This window comes from Vigna umbellata, chromosome 5, assembly GCF_029865625.1.
Source record: "Vigna umbellata cultivar VRB3 chromosome 5, Vumbellata_1.0, whole genome shotgun sequence".
In the NCBI taxonomy this organism is placed as follows: Eukaryota; Viridiplantae; Streptophyta; class Magnoliopsida; order Fabales; family Fabaceae; genus Vigna; species Vigna umbellata.
The window spans coordinates 24,974,150-24,995,245 of NC_142169.1; the positions used below are offsets into that span (position 1 = coordinate 24,974,150).

The following is a 21,096-nucleotide window of genomic DNA, read 5'->3' on the forward strand; positions in this document are numbered from 1 at the left end:
TTGCTTTTTTCACATTTTCATTGTTCACACAGTGAAGCACCATTCTGCAACGGCAACAAAATGTTATTATTACACCGCATTACATTGGAATAAGTTCACCCTAAAGTCCGCGACATGTTTGAAATTTTTGGTAACGCTAACAAAACCACATTATACGTCTCCTCGTAAAATACACGCAACTGTCATTCGTACTACTTTTTATCATATTTTTGACACATGAGTGCTTAAGGAGTATTTAGAGCTTTTTTTAATGTTTTAACATAAATAATTTCATCCTCATTACACATTCTCTATTTTTATTTTAGTATAATCATGGTTATTATTAGTAATGGAAAGAAATACAATTGCGGCTACTAATATCAGAATCTCCCGTTTTCATCTTCAATGTTCCAAATTAATGTCATCGAGTCTGAGATTCTAAATTAGTACTTATTCATGTAATTTGATTACTTTTATTGTTTTTTTTTCTTAATAGCATGTTTCCTTTTTTTTCTTCTTTCTTTGCCAACTTGTTATGATTTTGTTTTCTTTTCCACTTTAACAGTTTTGAGACACTGGAAGACAGTACCACCAACCTATACTGCATAAAAAGCAAAGCTGAGAAAGAAAGAAAGAGAGAGAGAGAGAGACAAGCACAGAACAGAAACAACATTGTCCGCAAAATAGAGAGATCTAAGCAACATGGGGTGACTCTGAAAAATGGAATGAAAAAGAAAAAGTCAAGAAAAGCAGTTGAAGATGTTCATTGCCGACCGAATGTCCTAAGTTTGAATTTTGTTTTTTATTTGGTGAGTAACTTGTTACCTGAATTATGAGCTTCATGTTGCAGGTTTTGAGCCTTGATCTCTTAACTATGAGTGCAACCTTCTTGACTGGTCATGTGTTTTGAATTATATGATGTAGCCATCTCATGTTCATGAATGATTTTCACGGAGAAATAATTTATAACATTTTTTTTTGTATTTTCTGACATGCACATAGTTAATGTTTTTGTTTACTAGCCAAATTCTGTTACCTTTTTTTTCTGTGGTTCTAATTGAAATTTTGTGTTTGATCAGCACTGGTTCTGGTGTTTCAGATGCTTGTTGATTCATTCACTCTTGGAACTTAAGAGTTCAACTGAACTGGTATTTTCTTTTTCTTTCTTCTCTTACTTTTTGTTTTTGGTGCTGTTTTTGAAATTTACTTTTGCTTGGATGAGAGAAAAAGCGCGTCTATGATTTATCTGAAACTGAATCATTTGCATTCCTTTGTTTTCTTTTTTTGTTTATTCCAATGACTATATGGTAGCAGCAAGAGAGACTGGTATCTCATCAGCTGTGTAACAGTGTTAGCGGGGTCCTGGTTACTCTTCATTGAACTTTTGTGGATTAAGTTTCTTCAACACCAGAAGACACAGTGTTGGTGTTGGTTTACTTGGCTGGAGCGATGGCGGCTCTGTCCCATGCTGATTCTAGAGGAATGTATTCATGGTGGTGGGACAGTCACATTAGCCCCAAGAACTCGAAATGGCTCCAAGAGAATCTGACTGGTAATTCTTGTTTTGGAAGCACTTCTGTTTAAGATGTTGACTTAGTTGCTATTCATCACCTGACACCTTGATGGTTAGAGATTAAATTGCACCCATATCTTGTTTTCTCATGTCTAAGAGGAAGGAATGCTTCTGTAAAGCCCGAAACAAAATTTAATCGAACAAGATTCTTCTTCTTCTTCTTTCTTTTTAGTTTTAGTTATAGTATTTGTTTGATACCAGATAATTGCTGATGGTGATATAAGACCTTGTAAAATTTGGGCTTTTAAAATAATTGTTGATAACATCTTAAAATTATTGGACTTGCTACAAAGTGTTCTGGTTTATCAGTTGTAATTGTCAATGTATATATTCACCCTTTGGGAGTGAATGGCAAAAAGATTTATTCTGGTTTAAACCAGTTTCCGGTTTTACTTCCAAATTTACTTACAATCATGATGCACTTGAGTAGAAACTTTGCAATGCAAGGAAGCATTTAATGAAACTGCAGTATTGTATTTTGACACATCTTTCAGGATTATCTTTGTTAGTGTATATGTTCATTAAAATTAAAATTGGATTTCTATCTAAAACTCACGAGTATCAGTTCTGTCTTGTATGGAAATGTCAGATGTTACAGGCAATTTTATGGAAGTCTTTGTAGGATTATAATTCATATCTAGTTCCTATATTACATTTCCTTTCACTTACAGCTTCTATTTCCTTGAAAAATGAAATTTTGCCGTTTACTTCCTTGTAAATTCCCTGAAACTCGTTAATTTATCTCATCGATAACTTCTCATGAACAGATATGGATTCCAAGGTGAAGCAAATGATCAAGCTTATTGAAGAAGATGCAGATTCCTTTGCAAGGAGGGCAGAAATGTATTATAAGAAACGGCCAGAGCTCATGAAATTAGTTGAAGAGTTTTATCGTGCATACCGGGCATTGGCTGAGAGATATGATCATGCAACTGGAGTTATTCGTCAGGCCCATCGTACCATGGCTGAAGCATTTCCTAATCAAGTGCCTCCTGCATCAGCAGATGATTCACCCGCAGTTTCTTACATGGAGACTGAGCCACATACACCAGAGACACTCACCTTCTCCCGTTCATTTCTTGACTCAGATGAATTACAAAAGGATGCTTCAACTCATTTCCATGCCATCATAAGAAATGGATCTTATACTGATGAAACTGATTGTGGTATAAGCAGAAAGGGTTTGAAACAGCTCAACGATCTATTTATGTTTGGAGAACCAAAAGGTCATGCAAAGTCTTCAGAAGGGCGTGTTCGAAGGGGGCTGAATTTTCTTGACGTAGAAGAGATTAATGGGCAAGACAATGAAAGCCAAGATAGTAGTAAAGTCTTATCTGAGTCTGAACGGATGACAAAAGCTGAGACAGAAATTTTGGCCTTAAAGAAAGCTCTGTCTAACTTAGAAAGTGAAAAGGAGGCTGGCTTGCTTCAGTATCAGCAGAGTTTGGAGAGATTGTCTAATCTGGAATCAGAAATGTCTCGTGCAAGAGAGAATTCTCAAGGACTTAATGAACGAGCAAACATAGCTGAAGGTGAAGTTCAAACTCTGAAGGAAGCCCTTGATGAATTACAGGCTGAAAGAGAAGTTAGTCTTCTTCAGTACCAGCAATGCTTGGAGAAAATATATAATCTGGAGAATCATATCTCTTCTGCCCAAAAGGATGTAGGAGAACTCAATGAACGAGCTACTAGAGCTGAAACTAAAGCTGAATCCTTAAGTCAAGACCTTGCTAGAGTAGAAGCTCAAAAGGAAGCTGCCCTTGCTCAATATAACCAGTCCTTGGAGTTGTTTTCAAAACTAGGGGAGAGACTCGTACAAGCTGAAGAGAACGCAAGGATAATTAAAAAACAAGCTGATGATGCAAAAAATGAAATTGAGAACGTGAAGTCAGAAATTGCTAAACTTACTGCAGAGAAGGAAGATGCAGCTCACTGTTATCAACAATGCTTAGAGATAATTTCCAGTTTGGAGCATAAACTCTCTTGTGCCCAAGAGGAGGTGTATAAGCTAAACTGCAAGATAAATGATGGGGTTGAACAGTTACACAGTTCTGAACAGAAGTGTTTTCTCTTGGAAACATCTAATCAGACTTTGCAATCTGAATTGCAGTCTTTAGCACAGAAGTTGGGATCTCAGAGTGAAGAACTTAGTGAGAAGCAGAAAGAATTGGGTAAACTCTGGACTTGCATACAAGAGGAGAGATTGCGATTCATCGAGGCTGAAGCTGCTTTCCAAACTCTTCAGAATTTGCATTCTCAATCTCAGGAAGAACTAAGATCTCTTGCCACCGAGCTTCATGGTAAGGCTGAAATTATGGAGAATATGGAATCCCACAAGCAGGCTTTGGAGGATGAAGCTCACAAGGCCAAAGTGGAAAACAAAACTCTTAATGAGCTTAAATTATCTTCATCTTTGTCTATAAAAAAAATGAAGGATGAGATAATAAATTTGAGGGAGATAATAAAGAAACTTGAACTGGAGGTTGGACTGCAGGTAGATGAAAGAAATGCTCTCCAGCAAGAAATTTACTATCTTAAAGAGGAGCTTAATGATGTGAATAAAAGACATGAATCCATGATGGAGGATGTCAGATCAACTGACTTAGATCCTCAGTGCTTTGTCTCTTCTGTGAAGAACTTGCAAGATGAGAACTCGAAGCTGAAGGGAAGATGTGAAACCTACAAAGATGAGAGAGCAGTTCTAAAGGAAAAAGTGGAGACCATGGAGAAGCTTTTAGAGAAGAATGCTGTTTTGGAGAGGTCTCTTTCAGATTTGACTGTGGAGCTTGAGAAGGCTAGAGGAAAGGTACAGGTATTGGAACAAACTTGCGAATCTTTTCTTGGGGAGAAAGCCACTCTTGCAGCCGAGAAAGCCACCTTGTTTTCTCAGTTACAAACCACAGCTAAGCAGCTCGAGAAGCTCTCAGAAAAAAACAACCTTTTAGAAAATTCACTATGTGACGTGAATGCTGAGCTTGAAGGATTAAGGATAAAGTCAAAGATTTTAGAAGACTCTTGTCTGTTGCTAGACCATGAGAAGTCCAGTCTAAACTCTGACAAAGAAACCTTAGTTTCACAATTCAACATCACTCATCAAACTCTGAAAGATCTTGGGAAACAACACAGTGAATTGGAACTGAAGCATTCTGAATTGAAAGCAGAAAGGGAATCTGCACTTCTAAAGTTGGAAGAGCTACTTGTTTCCTTATATGCTGAGAGGGAAGAACATTCCAGAATTGTGCAATTGAATGAATGTCACTTGGCTGAGAAGGAGTTACAAATTTTCGTTCTCCAAGAAGATGCAGATTACCAGACAAAAGAATATGAAGAGGAAATGGACAGATCTGTACATGCTCAAATGGAAATATTCATCTTGCAGAGATGTATCCATGATTTGGAGCAAAGGAACTTCTCCCTTCTAGTTGAGTGTCAGGGACTCTTGGAGGCTTCCAAACTGTCCGATAGATTGATATCTAAATTGGAGAATGACAACACTCAAAAGCAAGTTGATGTTAATTCATTGTCTGAGAAAATTAAAATACTTAGGATCGGGCTGCTTCAGGTGTTGAAGGCTCTTGACGTTAACAGTGAGCCTTGGTGTGAAAATATGATTGAAAAGGATCAGGAGCTTCTGAAGCACGTACATGGCAAACTTCAAGAGACACATAGTTCTTTTGTCACAATTTTCAATGAAAGCCAGCAAGTGGCCATTGAGAATTCAGTTCTTGTTACATTCCTTGGCCAGTTGAAATTAGAGGCTGAAAATCTTTTGACGGAAAGAAATTCCCTAGACAAGGAGTTGAAAACCCAGTCTACACAGTTCTTAACATTGCAGGCAGAGGTACAAAACATATTGGAGAAGAATCAGGAATTGAAGTTGGCAATAAGGAAAGGAGAAGAAAAAATGGAAGTGATGGCCACTGAAATAGATAATTTATGCAAACAGCTGTTAGATTTGAAAGAGGATCACAAAAACATAAAGGAAGAAAGTTGCAAAACCTTTGAAGAGAAAAACTCCTTGATGAGAAGATTTATGGACCTGGGTCAAGAGAAAAGTAAGATGGAAGATGAAATCTGCATTATGATTCATGAGACAATAACACAATCTAATCTCTCGTTGGTCTACCAGAACATTGTCTTTGAAAAACTCCTGGCACTTAAAGAGCTAAGCAATAATTTCGATAGACTTTGTTCTGTAAATACCGACACTGAGGAGAAACTAAAAATATTGATGAACAAAATAGAAGATGTACAAATGGAAAATTCTGATCTTAAAGAGTCTTTTGCAGCGTCAAGCATTGAACTAAAATTAGTTCAATCCATCAATGATCAGTTAAATTGTCAGATTAGGAATGGAAAGCAATTGTTGTCTCAAAAGGAAAATGAGATTTCGGAAGCATCAGAGATGTTTAGCACTTTACATGATGAGAAAATAGAATTGCAAAGATTGGTGGAAGTTTTGAAGAGTAAGTATGATGAAGCCAGGGTGATACTTGAAGAACAAGCTAGTCAAATTTTAAAATTATCCTCTGACAATGATCGACAAAATGATGAGCTTGGATGCCTTGGTGGAGTGAATCAGAAGTTGGAGGCAGAAATGAGGCATCTGCGCCAAGAACTTGGAGAAATTAAAGTGAGGGAAGAGAAGCTAAGTCAAGAATTCCTCAAGGGAACAAATGAGATTAAACAATGGGAAACTCATGCTGCAACACTCTATACTAGACTGCAGATTTCTGCCGTTAATGAGACATTATTTGAAGAGAAGGTCCGTGAGTTAGCCTATGCATGTGAAGATCTTGAACGCAGAAGCAACTTTAAAGACATGGAAAGTGAAATGTTGAAAGAAAGAGTTTGCAAGTTGGAAGGTGAAAACGGGAAGCTTCGGGTTCAGTTGGCTGCTTATGTCCCAGCTACCAGTGCTCTGAATGACTGCATAACATCCTTGGAGATGCAAACACTTGGGCATGCAAAACCGCATGACGATAAAGTATCAAAGGTAATCTACATGCTATCTTTCAACTGGGAACCAGTTACTATTACACTGGTTACATTGACAAAATGAAGTTTTTTTAAATCATGTTTCCAGGTTAAAGGTTTGGCGTATCACAAGTACAATGAAGGTGGTCAACAAACAGGTGAATATCAGAATGCTGCGGCAATAGATGCACTTCCCGATTTCCTAGACATGCAGAAAAGAGTCAATGCAATTGAAGCGGCTGTCAAACAGATGAATGAAAGTTTCAAAACTAAGGATGAAATGAGAGAGATTCAAGTGTTAAAATCTGGATTCAGCTGGCGCCAAGGAAATATTCAAGCGAGTAAGTATGCTACTGAAACGCATGAAGCGAAGGGGCATCGAGGTCGACCTTCTGTTGAACTGAAATCAAAGAGATCAGTGTCAGATGTCCCTGTAGCAGAAATTGAAGTTCTGACAAAAGACATCATGCTTGATCAAACGTCTGAATGTTCATATGGGATAGGTAGGAGAGGAACTCTTGAGACTGATGATCAGATGCTCGAATTGTGGGAAACTGCTAACAAGGATGGCGTTATCGGGCTGACAGTTGGAAAGGCGCAGAAGACAACCATTGTGCCCACTGGATACCAACAAAATAGAGCAACCAAGGAACTCAGAAACAAATATCCATCCGTGGAGTCCTTGATTGAGAAGGAGTTGAGTGTGGACAAATTAGAGATCTCAAGAAGATTGACACTGCCACATTCACATGAAGAAGGCAACAGGAGGAAGATTTTAGAAAGACTTGATTCTGATGCTCAAAAGTTGACAAACCTTGAAATTACCGTGCAAGATTTGATGAGCAAGCTAGAAATTACTGAGAGCACAAAGGGAAAAGGCATTGAGTTCGATACGGTGAAAGGGCAACTCGAAACTACCCAGGAAGCCATCACAAAGTTGTTTGATGCCAACAACAAGTTGAAGAAAAATGTAGAAGAGGGTACTTCATCCTTTGCTGTGAAGTATACAGCAGAATCAAATGAGAGTGGAAGTGTCAGCAGGAGGAGAGTTTCAGAACAGGCTCGGAAAGGGTCTGAAAAGATAGGACGGCTGCAGTTGGAGGTGCAAAGACTGCAATTTTTACTTCTAAAATTGAATGATGAAAAAGAAGGCAAAGGAAAGGCGATGATAGATGAACGAAATTCAAAAGTCCTTTTGCGAGACTATCTCTATGATGGGACGAGAAGAAACTACCAGAAAAAGAAGAAGAAAGCACCCTTTTGTGCATGCATGCAGCCTCCCACTAAGGGAGATTAAGCCAGCCGGAGTTTTAACTCAGTTTAAATTACATTAGACGTTTACCTTTTTTCTTTGTAATCTAGATGTTTCAAGACCGTACTTGTTTTTCAATATAGAGGATCTACGGTTCTTGTAGCGTAGAGATCCTGCTGTACATGTTATGTAATCCTTCTTGGTTAAACATGCCATTCTTGTCTAGCTATTACCATGATTACCATTCTGGTGCCACATGCAATTATTTAACTTTTTTTCTGTTTTGTTTGCGTCTTAAGCATCGTTTGTTATAAGAGAATAGGACTAGTTGCTGCCATACAGTGGCTCATGGACAAATTATCCTACAAGACTGAAGACTAATAATCTAGCTACGACAACATATATTTCAAGAATAATTAATATTAACCAAAATCATGGGGATAAATCACAATTCCCAACCAAAAAGGGGAGAAAACTCAGTTTCTTAATTTCAAAGACAGAATGCCGCGGTCAAAAGTCAAATTCTAGATCAGATGTACAAAAGGTAACATCAGAAATATCATGAACATCTAAGTACATTATTGCTTTAAATGCTTGGCCAAAATATCTCGCATGGTCCTCCCCAAAGGGTCAACTTGTTTGCAATGCAGTTCTTGATATCCAGAATCATGATGACCAGACAAGGCAACGTCTGGTTGAAAGGAGTCTCCACGGTCAATGATTATGTTATGGAGCAAACAACATGTCAAGATAATGCTGGGCAATTTCCTCTTATCAGGTCTCCACATAACCTTACTCAGGATTCTCCAACTTCCCTTTAACAACGAGAATGCCTTCACAGCAAGAAGCTTTCCAGCTCCATGTTTCTGATTGAATGTAGACTGTGAAACTGATATGGCATTAGCTCCATTTGTTTCATAAGGAGTCATGAGCCATTGAAAAAGAGGATAACTGCACCCACCAACGACGTATTCTCTTATAACATCTCCAGCCAAAGCTTTCACACTTCCGTTTAAACGTTCACCATTCTCTGATAGCTTGAAAAACGCTGAACACTTCAACAATCTGGAAAATGACATGCCACCAGGCAAACCAGTCATAATGTCAATAAATCTCATTTCATGATCCACAATTCCCTGCAACAACATGCTGTAGTTCTTCTCCTGATCACACCAGTCATCTGAGGTTTGGACAGCCGGAAGGGTCATCATGATGTGTGTTGCATCAATGGCTCCACAGCAATTAGGCAACCCATAGGATGCTTCAAAACCACGCTTGATTTCCTGTATTCTATTGAAATCTGGCCAATTGAGATGATGTTTAGCACGTTCCTCCAGTGCCTCTATGAACCTCCAAGTCACCTGAGACACTGTTGACTGCCCAACCCCAAAGGCCGCTCCAACTGAAACTTGAGACTCACCAGAAGCCAACCTTCTAAGGGCAATTGCAACCTGCTTCTCAACACTAAGAAGCCTTCCCTCTATGTTGATGAGCCCTGATGGAGGCCTTGATATGAGATCCTCCCTCACAAGGGAACATATGTATTCAAAAGAACTCTTTGACACCCTGAAGAAATACTTAAACCCTTCTGCCTCATCGCCAGGTACAGAGTATCCTGCACGTTTGCATCAAGCATACCCATTCAAATAAAAAAATTTCAAATCAAATCAATCATATCCATAACACCACCCAAAACAGCTAAGCAATTTGAATGAGATCACCACCTCAAACAATGGGGTGTGGGAAGAAAACCTACGCGTGGAAACCCCCTTATTTCATTACCAACAAGACATAAACAACAGAATTATTGACAATTGATCAAGTGATAACACTAGAGAAAAACATGCATGACTTTGAAGGGTTTCATTCCAGAACAACATCAATGATAAATCATTAAAGTTTGAAACTTTGAAGGGGAATGAAATTATGGGAAAGGAGAAGATACCTGGGGTAGTAGAATTCTTGTGCCAGAAAGAGTCCCACCAATCGGTCTCACTGGTTCTGGGCTCAACAGGGACAAGACTCACCTCTTTGTGCTTTTTGAACTTCTTGGTCTTCTTTTTGGTCTTCGATTTTTTCTGGAAGGGTGCCATTGAACATTAACAACAGGACGAATAATTCACTGTTTCAAGTGACAGGAGAACCTTACTTAGAAGTGTGGAGATTATTTGGTGAGATAGAAGAAGTGGAGAGTACAGAGAGTGAAGTGAAACTGAAAGTTACTCCGAAGTCGGACACGCTATCTTTGTCTTCGGTACTTTTGTTGTCGAATTCAAGATTTTATATTTCTCAAAAAATGGCAACTTTGGGCTTCCATAGTCTACCCAGAAGAACAAAACCCTTTTCAAAATTTGAACAAATTAATTGAAAATCTTCTTCGTAAATTCCCTTTCATGAACGAACAAGCACATTTCATACTTTTTCCGATGAATTAAAAATAAAACACTTGTCATACGACCATGACCAACACCAAGGAATTTTTATTTTTTTTAAAAAAAGCTATTTTACTTAGTTTTGAAAGGAATCCAATAAAGGGGATATTCTGAAATATCATAATATATAGAATTATTTTCTCAAAACACATTGAAGATACACAAAAGGTATCAATAGCAAGATCTTTATTGACAAGTGGAGGAGGGTACCAACCATAAAAAAAAAATGATGCCAAAATGTATTAGATGGTCATGTTTTCAAGAGTTATATATATGGCTCATATAGCATATGTAATCTATAATAATATTTAAAAGAGATTATTTTAATTTACTGTATATCATCTTTTTCCAAAATTATCTTTTAATGTAATTACTTTCTCTAGCAACAAATCATATAATTGCTTGCCATAACCTCATTCAATTTTTATTCTTTAATATCTTTTAAATCGAACAATAAAAAAGAAAAAATAAGATATATTTTAAAAATGTATTGTTTTATAACATTTCAATTACAATATCTGATAATAAGGATTCAAATTATCTTTTAATTTTTTTTAAAAAGTAAACACCAAGATGTGATAGCGTGTGTATTTTTAAAAGTAGTAATAAAACATGGATAAATATATTGTGCATGAGTCATTTTTTTAAAGAAAAAGATGTTGGAGCAAGGAGAGTGGAATGACATAAGGTTGTTGCTTTCTACACTCTATTAAATTTCTTTCTCCACCCCCCATGAAAAAGTTTCCGGAAAATTTTTCCCGGGTGATTGCTTTCTGGAAAAGAAATTTCAGAGTTGATTATATTGTTTTGGAAAATAAATTCCGAAAATTATAAGGTGTAGGAAGAAATATGACGGGTGCAGGAAGCGATAGCCATGACATAATCGGTCTTAGGGCCTTTAAGCCCACTTCTTTGTTAAGTTACGACAAAATGGATTAGGAGTTTAAAGGATAAAAGCCTTATGTGGTACTAACACAAGAGGGATATTGTATCCTATACTACATAAACATTATAAACATTGAATGTAACATTATTTCTAATCAATAGGTGATTGTTATGCTGAGGAGGAGATAGACACACTATTGAACTTTGTTAAATCTTTATTATAAGACCATTTATTTTGTTCATTTAAAATCCTATTACGAGAGTCAACACAAATTAACAAAACTATGACAATCACAAGGGAATTCAATGTTACGTGTATATATTTTTATATGGCCAAGTTGTATGTAAAATAATAGAAAGAGAAAAAGTGACGAACAACGGTATTTCATATCTCTCTTTTGATATATACAATTTGTCTTAACAAGACAAAAATAGAGTTTCTTGGTTTGGATGTTGAATGGTATTAAAAAAATTCTAAAACATTATAATTTGTTTTTTTACTTGGTTAAAATTATTAAGATTTTTCTTAGACATAACAACATCTAACGGTTTATGCTTTTCTTTTCTCTATCTCTTTTTCTCTTCTCTATCACCTTTTTCCTAATTTAACTTTGACTAAACAGCCTTTGGCCCCACCCTTCCCAATAATGCCTTCTAGCATAACGAAGAAACAGCATAAAGTTTTCAAAATCATTTTTAATTCAGAAAAGTTCTTCAGATTTACACCACAACCTCACACTGGCAACAAAACCAAGGTACAAAAACTACAATCTCCTTGGTCAGCATTTGTAACGTAATGAAAAACTAGAACACAAAGTGAAAAGGATAGAGATATGAAGGAAATTAAATATTTATTTATAATTTGTAGTGGTCACTGATGAACTCTAAAACATTTCCATGGAACTCAATTCCATTGCAGCCACTTTCTATTTGATAGATTATTAATTAAGCACAGCTCATGTTGAAAACTTTCTTCCAACTAATTATCTTGAGAAATTTAAAAACCATGCAACTATGACTCTAAATCTTGTGCAGCATGATTCTCATGCCATACTGTTAATATCTAAACAATGCTTTTATCAGGCATTGTTCCAACCTTCTGAATCATCCTTCATGGGGTTCGGTTTGTAGGAGTTGAGCATGAAATTGCATGCACCAACAGCCTCTTCAACTGTCAGATACACCCATTTATACCCTAGTTCATCAAGGAACTTGGATTTGTTCAGCTTCTTCATCACCTCGCTTCCAGGATTTACCAAAACAAGCTGAACACATACAAATGATTGATTAGAAATACATAAATTAAGTGTCTTTACACATAAAACTAGCTACCCAAAATCATTATTTTTTAAACCAGTTAAAAATTGAACTTTTTTGTGAAAAGAGGAGAAAGAATTAATTACTTGTAACCCCCTTCTGTCAACAGTTTTCTTGCACTCTTCAAGCATGCTTATTCCGCTAGTATCAATGTTTCCAACAGCTGTCAATAAAATCACGTTGCAACTTAGATTAATGATCTTTTAATCACATTGTCAAATTTACTTCATTTCTTTAATCAATAACTTACCAGTCATATCAATTATAACATACTGTAAACTGGTTTGGTCTGAAGCTTTTATCCTATCCTCCTCTTCATCTATCCACCTTGTGATCCTAAGAATAAAATTTTGAGGTGAATTTACAGTTTCATCCAATGATGTATTTTATTCGATATCTATTTCAATCCAATATCTTAAGATAGTAGGTTTTACATACACTCAACTTTCTCTTGAGTTCCCAACAAATAGGAACAAAATCACTAGTTAATTACCTTTCTCTTAAATAGCTTGCATTGGCAAAGTAAATGGGTGCATCAATTTCAAGAATTAGGATTCCAGGAACATGATTTGCATTTGGATATTGTTCCACGTTTCTGTATACTGTAGAGTTTGGAATGTTGCCTAAGAGAAATGTTCTTGGCCTTGCAATGAAGAGAAGTACTCGAAGTATAGATACAGCAACCTGAAAATTCACAGAGAACAACTCATTAACTTCCTTCACCCTTATTTCATAACACAATAATGGTTAAGATCTTGTTTGAAAAAACCCTCTTAAGCATTTATAAAAGAAGAAAACAAACTTTTATGATTTAAATAATAAATAAGTTAAATTTAACCATTTTCATTTCAAATAATGTCCATGACAAATAGTTAGGAGGTGAATGATACATACTGCTATGACTAGGCCAATTTCAACACTGCCAAAGACTACACCAACGTAAGCACCGAAGCACACAAAGAAATCAAATTTGTCGATTTTCCACAAATGAATGGCTGCTTCATAATCAATGAGCCCGAGCATTGCCGACACAATTATGGCTGATAACACCACCAGGGGAGTGAAATGGAACAAGGGTGTCAAGAATAACAATGTTAACATCACTGCTATTGCCATCACAATGTTTGATGCAGCAGTCTTGCACCCCGCATTATAGTTCACAGCCGAACGTGAAAAAGGTCCTGAAACAACATTCGTTTTATACCATTTTGTTAGCAATATTCAGAAAATTGTTTGATTATAGTCTGTGATTTTTCTTCCGGATGAAGAGTTTGAATTGAGAAATAAATTACAAATATTTATTGAAAGGCATTTTATTAGACTAGCTTCTAATAGAGAAACGATTACCTGTGGTGAGATAACAAGAGGTGAACGAACCAAAAATATTCATGGTTCCAATAGCTATCATCTCTTTGTTCCCATCAATATGATAATTTTTAAACATTGCAAAGCTTCTGCCTACTGCTATTCCTTCCTGCACAATCATCAATTATATCCTCAAGACTTTTAATAAACTGCACTAAAACTGTTTGTTCAATTATGTTGTTCGTTTTCTTTCAAAATAAACCTAATACAAAACAGATTTCAAATGTTATGTTTTGTCCAGTTTTAATCTATTTTCGAAAGGCTATATACACTATATAGTAACCATTAAAAAATAAATCAAAACACCTGCTTGATGCACCTAGTTGAAGCCTATTATTTTAGGATAAAAGATATTTGAAACATGATCTTTGAAATCAGGACAATCGAAGAAAGCAGAGACCAGAGATAGACAGCAAAAAAAGAAGAAAGTGATCTGATGTGACTGCATATTATTGTGCTTGGTCAAGAACAGTGTTTTTCAAAGACCGAACACTATTTCATCAAATTAGGAAAGAAGGACGATGTGATTGATTGCTTGCTTTTTTTGTTTTTTCATTTCATTTCATAATCGAACAACTATTTAACTAAACTATCTATGAATTTATACATGGTAAAAGTTATTGTGGTATTTCTTGGCAGAAGTTGAAACATATTTTGTCTGACATTTTGTCGAAATATTTATTGTTAGGGTGTGATTTATTAGAGTTGAGATTGGTCAAATCAGGCATTAAGTGATGGACCATGGTTAAGGTTACCCTTTAGCAAAGGAAATGAGACAGAGAGAGAGAGACTTAACCGCAAGTGCTATAATGCCGGTGACAAGTCCAGTTTTTATGGCAGTTCCCATGTAAGGTGACACCAATACCAAATTCGTCACGGAAGGTGGATTCAGCCCCTTCTTCAATTTTCCTATCTGAAACAACATTTAAATAAATACTAAGTAATAAATTCCATTTCTATCACTTCACATCACAAAATAAAGCCTTAACTAGCTCCCAATTTTAATTTGAATGATGAGTGATAACTATAAATCAAATCAGTATTCACTAAACGGGCCATTGTTTAAAGTGAATGGGGCCCAATAGTGAAGGTGTGTAAATGGGTCCCACAAGTGGTAGTTGTGTGGTAGGGTAGGACAATAATTTGGGATTGGGCCATTGATAAGAACCCAAAAGGCCTTAATACATGTGAGCCTAGTGTCTGTCCTATTCCCTATCAGGCACCTACTGGTGGCGTGTTTGATTGAGTGCGTAGGTGAATAGTAGTGCGTCACAAAACGGGGGTCTTAATGTTTTATGGAACTTAGACTTGGGTGGGTATGAAATAAGTATTATAGCTTGAAATTTTATAAAAATGATATTTTGATTTTTCTTATTTTTTATTTTCTTTTTTCTTAAAAAAATATAAAAATTCATTTTTTTATAATCATTTTATTTTTATAATATATGTTATTTTACCATTACTCGAAATCTTATGAGTAGGTATGAATTATTAATAGTCGTTTTTGTCTATTTTGAATACATCCGATTTCGTGAGTTTATAAATTGTATTGTTGATAATGAATACATTGATAACAAATTTGTTGTAACACTCACCACTTGAACTCCATGTTTCTCAGCGTGTGTGAGATAAACCAGCAGACTTCCGAGTATGACCGATGCCAATGGTGCCATTGCTGACACCCAGAAGAACTTTGGTTGTCGTTTGCTCTGTCGTCACATGATCCAAAGGTTATGAATGGATAAAAGTTGATAACGTATTTTTCAGAATTTCAATACATGTTTCCAAATTCTGAAGTACAAACTAAAGAAAGAATAGCTTTTTTTTATTTTTTTTATTTTAGAGGTAAAAGTACTTTTAAACTTCTAAACATGCAGTAATGTAACTTTAATTAAAAGGGTAAATCAAACAAACAGGCCTTAATATTTTGACTGTACATTATTTTTAAATAGTATTATATTAGAAAAGAATTGTGAAGGGGATTGATGTCCTTTTCCGTCAGGTTCATCGAATATTAACTCGGAAGTGGGAATCGAATGGAAACAAGTTTGATTTGTTTGACTGCAATAGTATTATAAAACTAATAGCATAATAGAAAAACGAATATTATTTACTATTGTCTATGGTATATATAAAACATAAAAAATTATATATAAGTCAATTACCTCTGAAAAACATGTTATCTGATTTCAATAAGGGATCAAAGGGGGAAGGTAGGTTAGGCTTGAAAATAGGGTTTATCGAAAGAATAAGTTGATCATTTTAGAATCTCAACCCTAGAAAGAAAAAAGCACCACTGATATAGAGATTAGGATGTTTTCCATTGACACTTATCAGTTAAAGTCATGGGTCTTAGTATAATAAGACTTGGGTATTTTTCTTTTTTCTTTGTTTGGTTACTTTACAACCTTACTTGAGGAATAAAAAAACGAAAGAAAATGAAGGATTAAATATAACATATAAACTTTTACCTACCAAATAATGCAACAAAATAGGTGAAACGTGGGATGTAACGTATGTGGGGAATAATTAAGGTAAGGGTTAGGTATCACTTACGAAGTATCTTGTGACAAGGAGAAAGAAAATAAAGCAACAACCCAACACAGCGCTTTCCCACCTCCACTGCATAAACAAATAACATAAACAAAAATATGCTAACATCAATCAAACAATAACTTCAACTGAGAAAGAAAGGATTTTTTTTTAATTGAGAAAATCTTCCACGACTAGCTTTGGTAGTAATGAAGCTGTGCCTAACAAAAAATATGTGGACTATTTATTAGATAAATAACATTTTTTAACAGTTGAAAAGCACGTGTTTTAAAGTAAAATTTTAGTTGATTAAAGTGAACGTTTGGATTTAATTAAATAATACAAAAATGAAGGAATGGTAACATGGTATGTAGTACTTGTTTTGAGAATAAATAGTTATGGAGGTGTATACTTGGTGTGGTGGATGATAGTGCGCGTTTGGGTGTGAATAATGTGTTGTCGTGTACGGTGTGGGATAAAAAAATACAGAAGAAAGATGAGAGTTGAGGAGAAATAGAAAAGTGTTGAATTTGCAATTACCTGGTGAGTTTGGCTGAAAACAGAGCGCATCACTGACACTATATCAGCCTCGTGAGTAAAATGTTCAAGGCCAAGAATGGATTTTAGCTGTTGCAGACAAACCACTGTGGCTGCTCCCCCCATGAACCCTACTATGGTTGCATGTGACAGAAAATCCACGATAAACCCTAACCTGCACTCCTCAACCATTCCACTTACTCACAGCAACAACAAAATCCACAAAATAATATTTTAAGGGAAAAAATCCTATTCTCCTAATCAACCATTTGTCCTCACTTTAAATTACAGCACAAATCATGTGTATCAACTCAGATTTCTTCTTATTCTTATTATTTTAAGAAACGAAAATTGTAGTTTTGAATAGTAATACAATGGTATTTGGTTGTTATTTTATATGATAAGAATTTATCAACATGGGTGGTATTGTATTAAGTACAAAAATGAATTAAAAAAAACACTACAAGAATGATTGAGATTACCGACGGTCATAAGTCGTCGGTAATGTATAAAATCCGTCGGTAATTAGCATTTACCGACGGCTTACCGACGGCCAATATACCGTCGGTAAAAACGTTGTCGGTAAACTTTACCGACGGATCTTTCGTCCGTCGGTAATTACCGAAGGCTTTTGGCCGTCGGTAAAGCCTTCGGTAATTACCGAAGGATCCAGGCCTTCGGTAAATCCGTCGGTAAATGTCGCGACCTGGTTCATCTTCTTCCTCTTCCTTCATCGCTGTGTCAATTTTTTTTTACATTTTCACGAACTCCGCCACCAAAACGGTATCACGCGAGTAACAAATTAATGTCCAAAGTATCAAACAACCATTTATTTTCAATAGTTAAAATTATAGGGAATCATGGACAGTTTTTCTACAATTCTCAGATTTGTTAGATAAATGTTCCTAATGCAAAAAATATGGTGGAGAGAACGGTGGTAGAGGGCAGCGGTGGTGAAGAGAACGGTGGTAGAGGAAAACGGTGGTGGAGGGCAGCGACGGGAGGGCAGCGACGGTGAAGAGTAATGGAGGTGGAGAGCAGCGGTGGAAAGTAGTGCTGGTGGAGAGCAGCGGTGGTGGAGGGCAGCGGTGGTGGAGGGCAGCGGTGGTGGAGGGCAGTGGCGGTGGAGGGCAGCGGCGGTGGAGAGCAACGATAGAAGAAGTATTAGACTGAGATAGAGAGAAATGAGAGGAGAAATGAGTGGTTGCCACATATATTGGCACTGGATGCGAAGCTGGTCTCGAAAAATCTCGCTTTTTTTACCGACGGCCCGAAGCCTTCGATAAATCCGTCGGTAATGTAGTCTAGCGAAATAATGGGCGGGAAAAATCCCGCTCTTTTTACCGACGGCCCAAAGCCTTCGGTAAATCCGTCGGTAATGTCGTCTAGCGAAATAATGGGCGGGAAAAATCCCGCTCTTTTTACCGACGACCCAAAGCCTTCGGTAAATCCGTCGGTAATGTGCATGTCACTTACCGACGGCCTTACCGAAGGCTTTTGACCGTCGGTAAAAAAGATTAAAAACACCGTCGGTAATTCCGTCGGAAATTAAGATATATCGACGGATATTAATCCGTCGGTAAAAATCCGTCGGAAATATTAATATTTGTTGTAGTGAAAGTTGATGTTATATGGAAGCAGAAATGCTCCATCCAATATAAATCAGTATTCATGAAAGGGAATGCAGTAGCCAATAGGCCAATCGCACTGCCCGAGCTGATTCCAGAATTTAACATTTTATTATAACAATAATATGTATATATGCTTTAGGGAATGGGGGTGGGTGTTGAATCTCATAATTGCAAAACACATATGGCTTCACGAGACAAATCATGGCCAAAAGACAAAAAACTCCAGCCCATAGCGAACTACACCACAGTCCCCACAATATTTCACTCTATTTTTCCTTTTAAATACTGCAAGTTTTCTGCTTCTAAATTATGATTTTTAAAGATAAAAGATATACTACTACTCACTGAAAAGTGACAAGAACATGCTGGGGCTCACTTTCATTTTCTTCGCATTTTAACTTACATCTAGCTTTAAGTGTTTATTTAATAGTTAAATTCTTATTATTTGAAGACTCGCTGGTGTCATGAATAATTAGACCGTAAAATTTATTGAAATAAACTAAAACCGCTGCTACTGGACTATGTTAATTAGACCATAAAATGTGTTCTGGTTTCCAAAACATGATTTATCTCTTTTCAGCATGTTTTCAAACATAGGAAAAGCAGAACTGTAGGATAACAATATTACCTGAAGAGGCCCAGTGATGCCTGCAAAATTCCAGCAAAGAATGTAGCAGTGAAAGCCAGATGGAGATAAAGGTTTGGATTCTCGATGTAGTTCACCACTCGACCCAACATAGAAGCCATCAGAAGTGATCCAACCGCCACAGTTCCCACTGCCAAATCCCTTGAGCTTCCCATCATAGCATAAATCAGTGGGGGTATGAAGCTCGAATCTGCATTCATTCATTCATTCATTCATATATGTGTTCCCCATTACAACAAAACAAGATACCATGAAATAAAGTTTCCGAACCAAACAAATGTATATGGCTCGGCTGCGACACTCAACACTTTTTATTTCGTGTTTTTAAGTAGGTCAAAACATTTGGAAGAACTCGGTATATATTGCAGATAGAAGTTCGGGGAAAGTTTTATGAAACACTGATATGTATACTCAAACAGTTTATATACATCATCTGTGAACAAGAAACGTGATTAATAGGAAAAACTTGAGTGAAGTTATTTTGATTGAGATTAAGCTTACAGAAAGCATGGTATATCATTAATTAATATTTCGTAAGAATAAAAAGTTTATATCTATTAATATGTTATTGTTCTTTCTGGTTACACAGACATGTTGTCTTGAGTATGAATGTATTGGAAAGGTTTTTATGAAGAGGAAGATATAGTAAAAGACAATTACTGACAAAGTCCAAGAATTGGAGGGAGGTTGGCGAGCTTGGCGTAGCTGATGCCTTGAGGAATGGCCAAACTGGCAATGGTGATGCCAGATATGAGGTCTGATTTCAAGAACTGGAGGGTGTATTTGGGTGCCCATTCAAAGATGGGGAAGAAGTACTGAAGTCCAAGGACGAACTTGACAGAGGGTGTTTGGTTCTTGAACTTCCTAAAGGGGTCATCTGGGAAAAAGGTCTCTTTCAAGGAGTACTTGAGAGACTTGAAGAATGACTGAGGGGGTGGAATAGCCACTGGGTTTGCATAGTCTGCGTTACCCATCTCTAAAACCAACCAAATATGTATGTGATAGTACTAACTAACTTGAAATAGCTCTGTTGAGACTGGAAGGTTAAGAAAGAAGGATATGAAGGAAGAAGAAGAAGAAGAAGAAGAAAGGGGGTGAGGTTTGGTTTGGTGGTAGAAGTTTGTGAATGATATGGGTTTATATAAAGGGAGTTATAAGGCCAGTTATGTTGGTCATGTGTGTGCTCGAGGGATGGAACGTGGTATCATTGTTCTGTCACTTCTATTGTTTACTTTTTCTTTTTTTTTTCTTCTTTTTTCTAGTCACAACTATCCTCTACCACAGATCGTAATCTTATGCTACTATATGGGAACATCCAGTACAATATAGTTAACTCTTCCGCTGCATAAAAGAAATAAAAAATATCTATCTAGTTAACTCTCTCAGCGCCAATTCACTGTAAGATTTTCTGTTTTTTTTTAAGGTTTGAAAGAGACCCACTAAAGAGCCTGAACAGTTCAGAAGGTCGACATGCTAATTAGCCAATTAATGTGTGAGAAAAACATTAATTAATGTTGTGTTAGCTGAAGTTGGCCACCAGGTGCATTAGGATATATATATATGTGATTATTGTCTAACAAAGGTTAGAAGAAAGAGGAAGGAAGCTCACACGCATCTTCTTCTTTGTAAGGTTATGGTTATGGGTAATGACTTATGACTTCACTCCCTATCTCATCTTCTGATACTCTCGACACTATGATCATTGAATCTACCTTTTCCCTTGTCACCAGGATCGTGTTACCAATATCATTATCTCTATTTTTTTTTTCTTTTTCTTTTTCACTTCTTATAGCTTCGGCTACCTACATTTTGTCGCTTTTTACTGGTGATAAAAATAAAAACTTGTGTTGAGCTTTAAAAGATAATGTTATTTTGAGTTAAATATATAGATACTCGAGTTTTTCTTGGCAGAGATTAAAGCGTGAAACTTCGTCACATCCACATATAATATCACTCGGAAGAAAGTATTT

General features: G+C 36.4%; 3 protein-coding genes across 6 annotated transcripts; 1 reads left to right on the forward strand and 2 right to left on the reverse strand.

Annotated features, from left to right (window-relative positions):
* The first annotated feature begins 331 nt into the window (after nt 1-331).
* LOC124823902 (protein NETWORKED 1D-like) lies at nt 332-8,036 on the forward strand. Of its 4 annotated transcripts, none has more exons than XM_088115397.1 (6): nt 332-437; nt 545-788; nt 1,059-1,127; nt 1,291-1,531; nt 2,320-6,548; nt 6,639-8,036. In XM_088115397.1, the coding sequence occupies exons 4-6, from the start codon at nt 1,429-1,431 to the stop codon at nt 7,824-7,826; spliced, it is 5,520 nt and encodes a 1,839-aa protein (XP_087971523.1). In that variant the 5' UTR covers nt 332-437; nt 545-788; nt 1,059-1,127; nt 1,291-1,428; the 3' UTR covers nt 7,827-8,036. The 4 variants fall into 4 exon arrangements, with proteins under 4 accessions (XP_087971523.1, XP_087971524.1, XP_087971525.1 ...); XM_088115398.1 differs by having other exon boundaries at nt 1,294-1,531; XM_088115399.1 differs by having other exon boundaries at nt 1,079-1,127.
* A 149-nt stretch (nt 8,037-8,185) lies between these two features.
* On the reverse strand, nt 8,186-10,238 carry LOC124823903 (nuclease). The gene is made up of 2 exons (XM_047296222.2): nt 9,727-10,238; nt 8,186-9,396 (listed from the first exon to the last, which is right to left on the reverse strand). The coding sequence occupies exons 1-2, from the start codon at nt 9,872-9,874 to the stop codon at nt 8,360-8,362; spliced, it is 1,185 nt and encodes a 394-aa protein (XP_047152178.1). The 5' UTR covers nt 9,875-10,238; the 3' UTR covers nt 8,186-8,359.
* Nucleotides 10,239-11,932: 1,694 nt separating this feature from the next.
* On the reverse strand, nt 11,933-20,247 carry LOC124823904 (sulfate transporter 3.1-like). The gene is made up of 12 exons (XM_047296223.2): nt 19,791-20,247; nt 19,109-19,316; nt 16,853-17,024; nt 16,337-16,402; nt 15,376-15,489; nt 14,577-14,693; nt 13,763-13,889; nt 13,310-13,596; nt 12,909-13,099; nt 12,666-12,751; nt 12,502-12,578; nt 11,933-12,363 (listed from the first exon to the last, which is right to left on the reverse strand). Exons 1-12 carry the CDS (start codon nt 20,098-20,100, stop codon nt 12,178-12,180), a joined length of 1,941 nt encoding a protein of 646 aa, XP_047152179.2. The 5' UTR covers nt 20,101-20,247; the 3' UTR covers nt 11,933-12,177.
* Nucleotides 20,248-21,096: the final 849 nt, after the last annotated feature.

Coding starts and splice junctions, on each gene's coding strand:
- LOC124823902 (XM_088115397.1), top strand. CDS start 1,429: ATGGCGGCTCTGTCCCATGCTGATTCTAGAGGAATGTATTCATGGTGG. Junction 1,532..2,319: donor GCTCCAAGAGAATCTGACTG/GTAATTCTTGTT, acceptor TCTCATGAACAG/ATATGGATTCCAAGGTGAAG. Junction 6,549..6,638: donor ATGACGATAAAGTATCAAAG/GTAATCTACATG, acceptor TCATGTTTCCAG/GTTAAAGGTTTGGCGTATCA.
- LOC124823904 (XM_047296223.2), bottom strand. CDS start 20,100: ATGGGTAACGCAGACTATGCAAACCCAGTGGCTATTCCACCCCCTCAG. Junction 16,403..16,852: donor TTTTCAGCCAAACTCACCAG/GTAATTGCAAAT, acceptor TTGTTTATGCAG/TGGAGGTGGGAAAGCGCTGT. Junction 13,597..13,762: donor CTCTTGTTATCTCACCACAG/GTAATCGTTTCT, acceptor ATGTTGTTTCAG/GACCTTTTTCACGTTCGGCT.
- LOC124823903 (XM_047296222.2), bottom strand. CDS start 9,874: ATGGCACCCTTCCAGAAAAAATCGAAGACCAAAAAGAAGACCAAGAAG. Junction 9,397..9,726: donor CAAGAATTCTACTACCCCAG/GTATCTTCTCCT, acceptor GCAAACGTGCAG/GATACTCTGTACCTGGCGAT.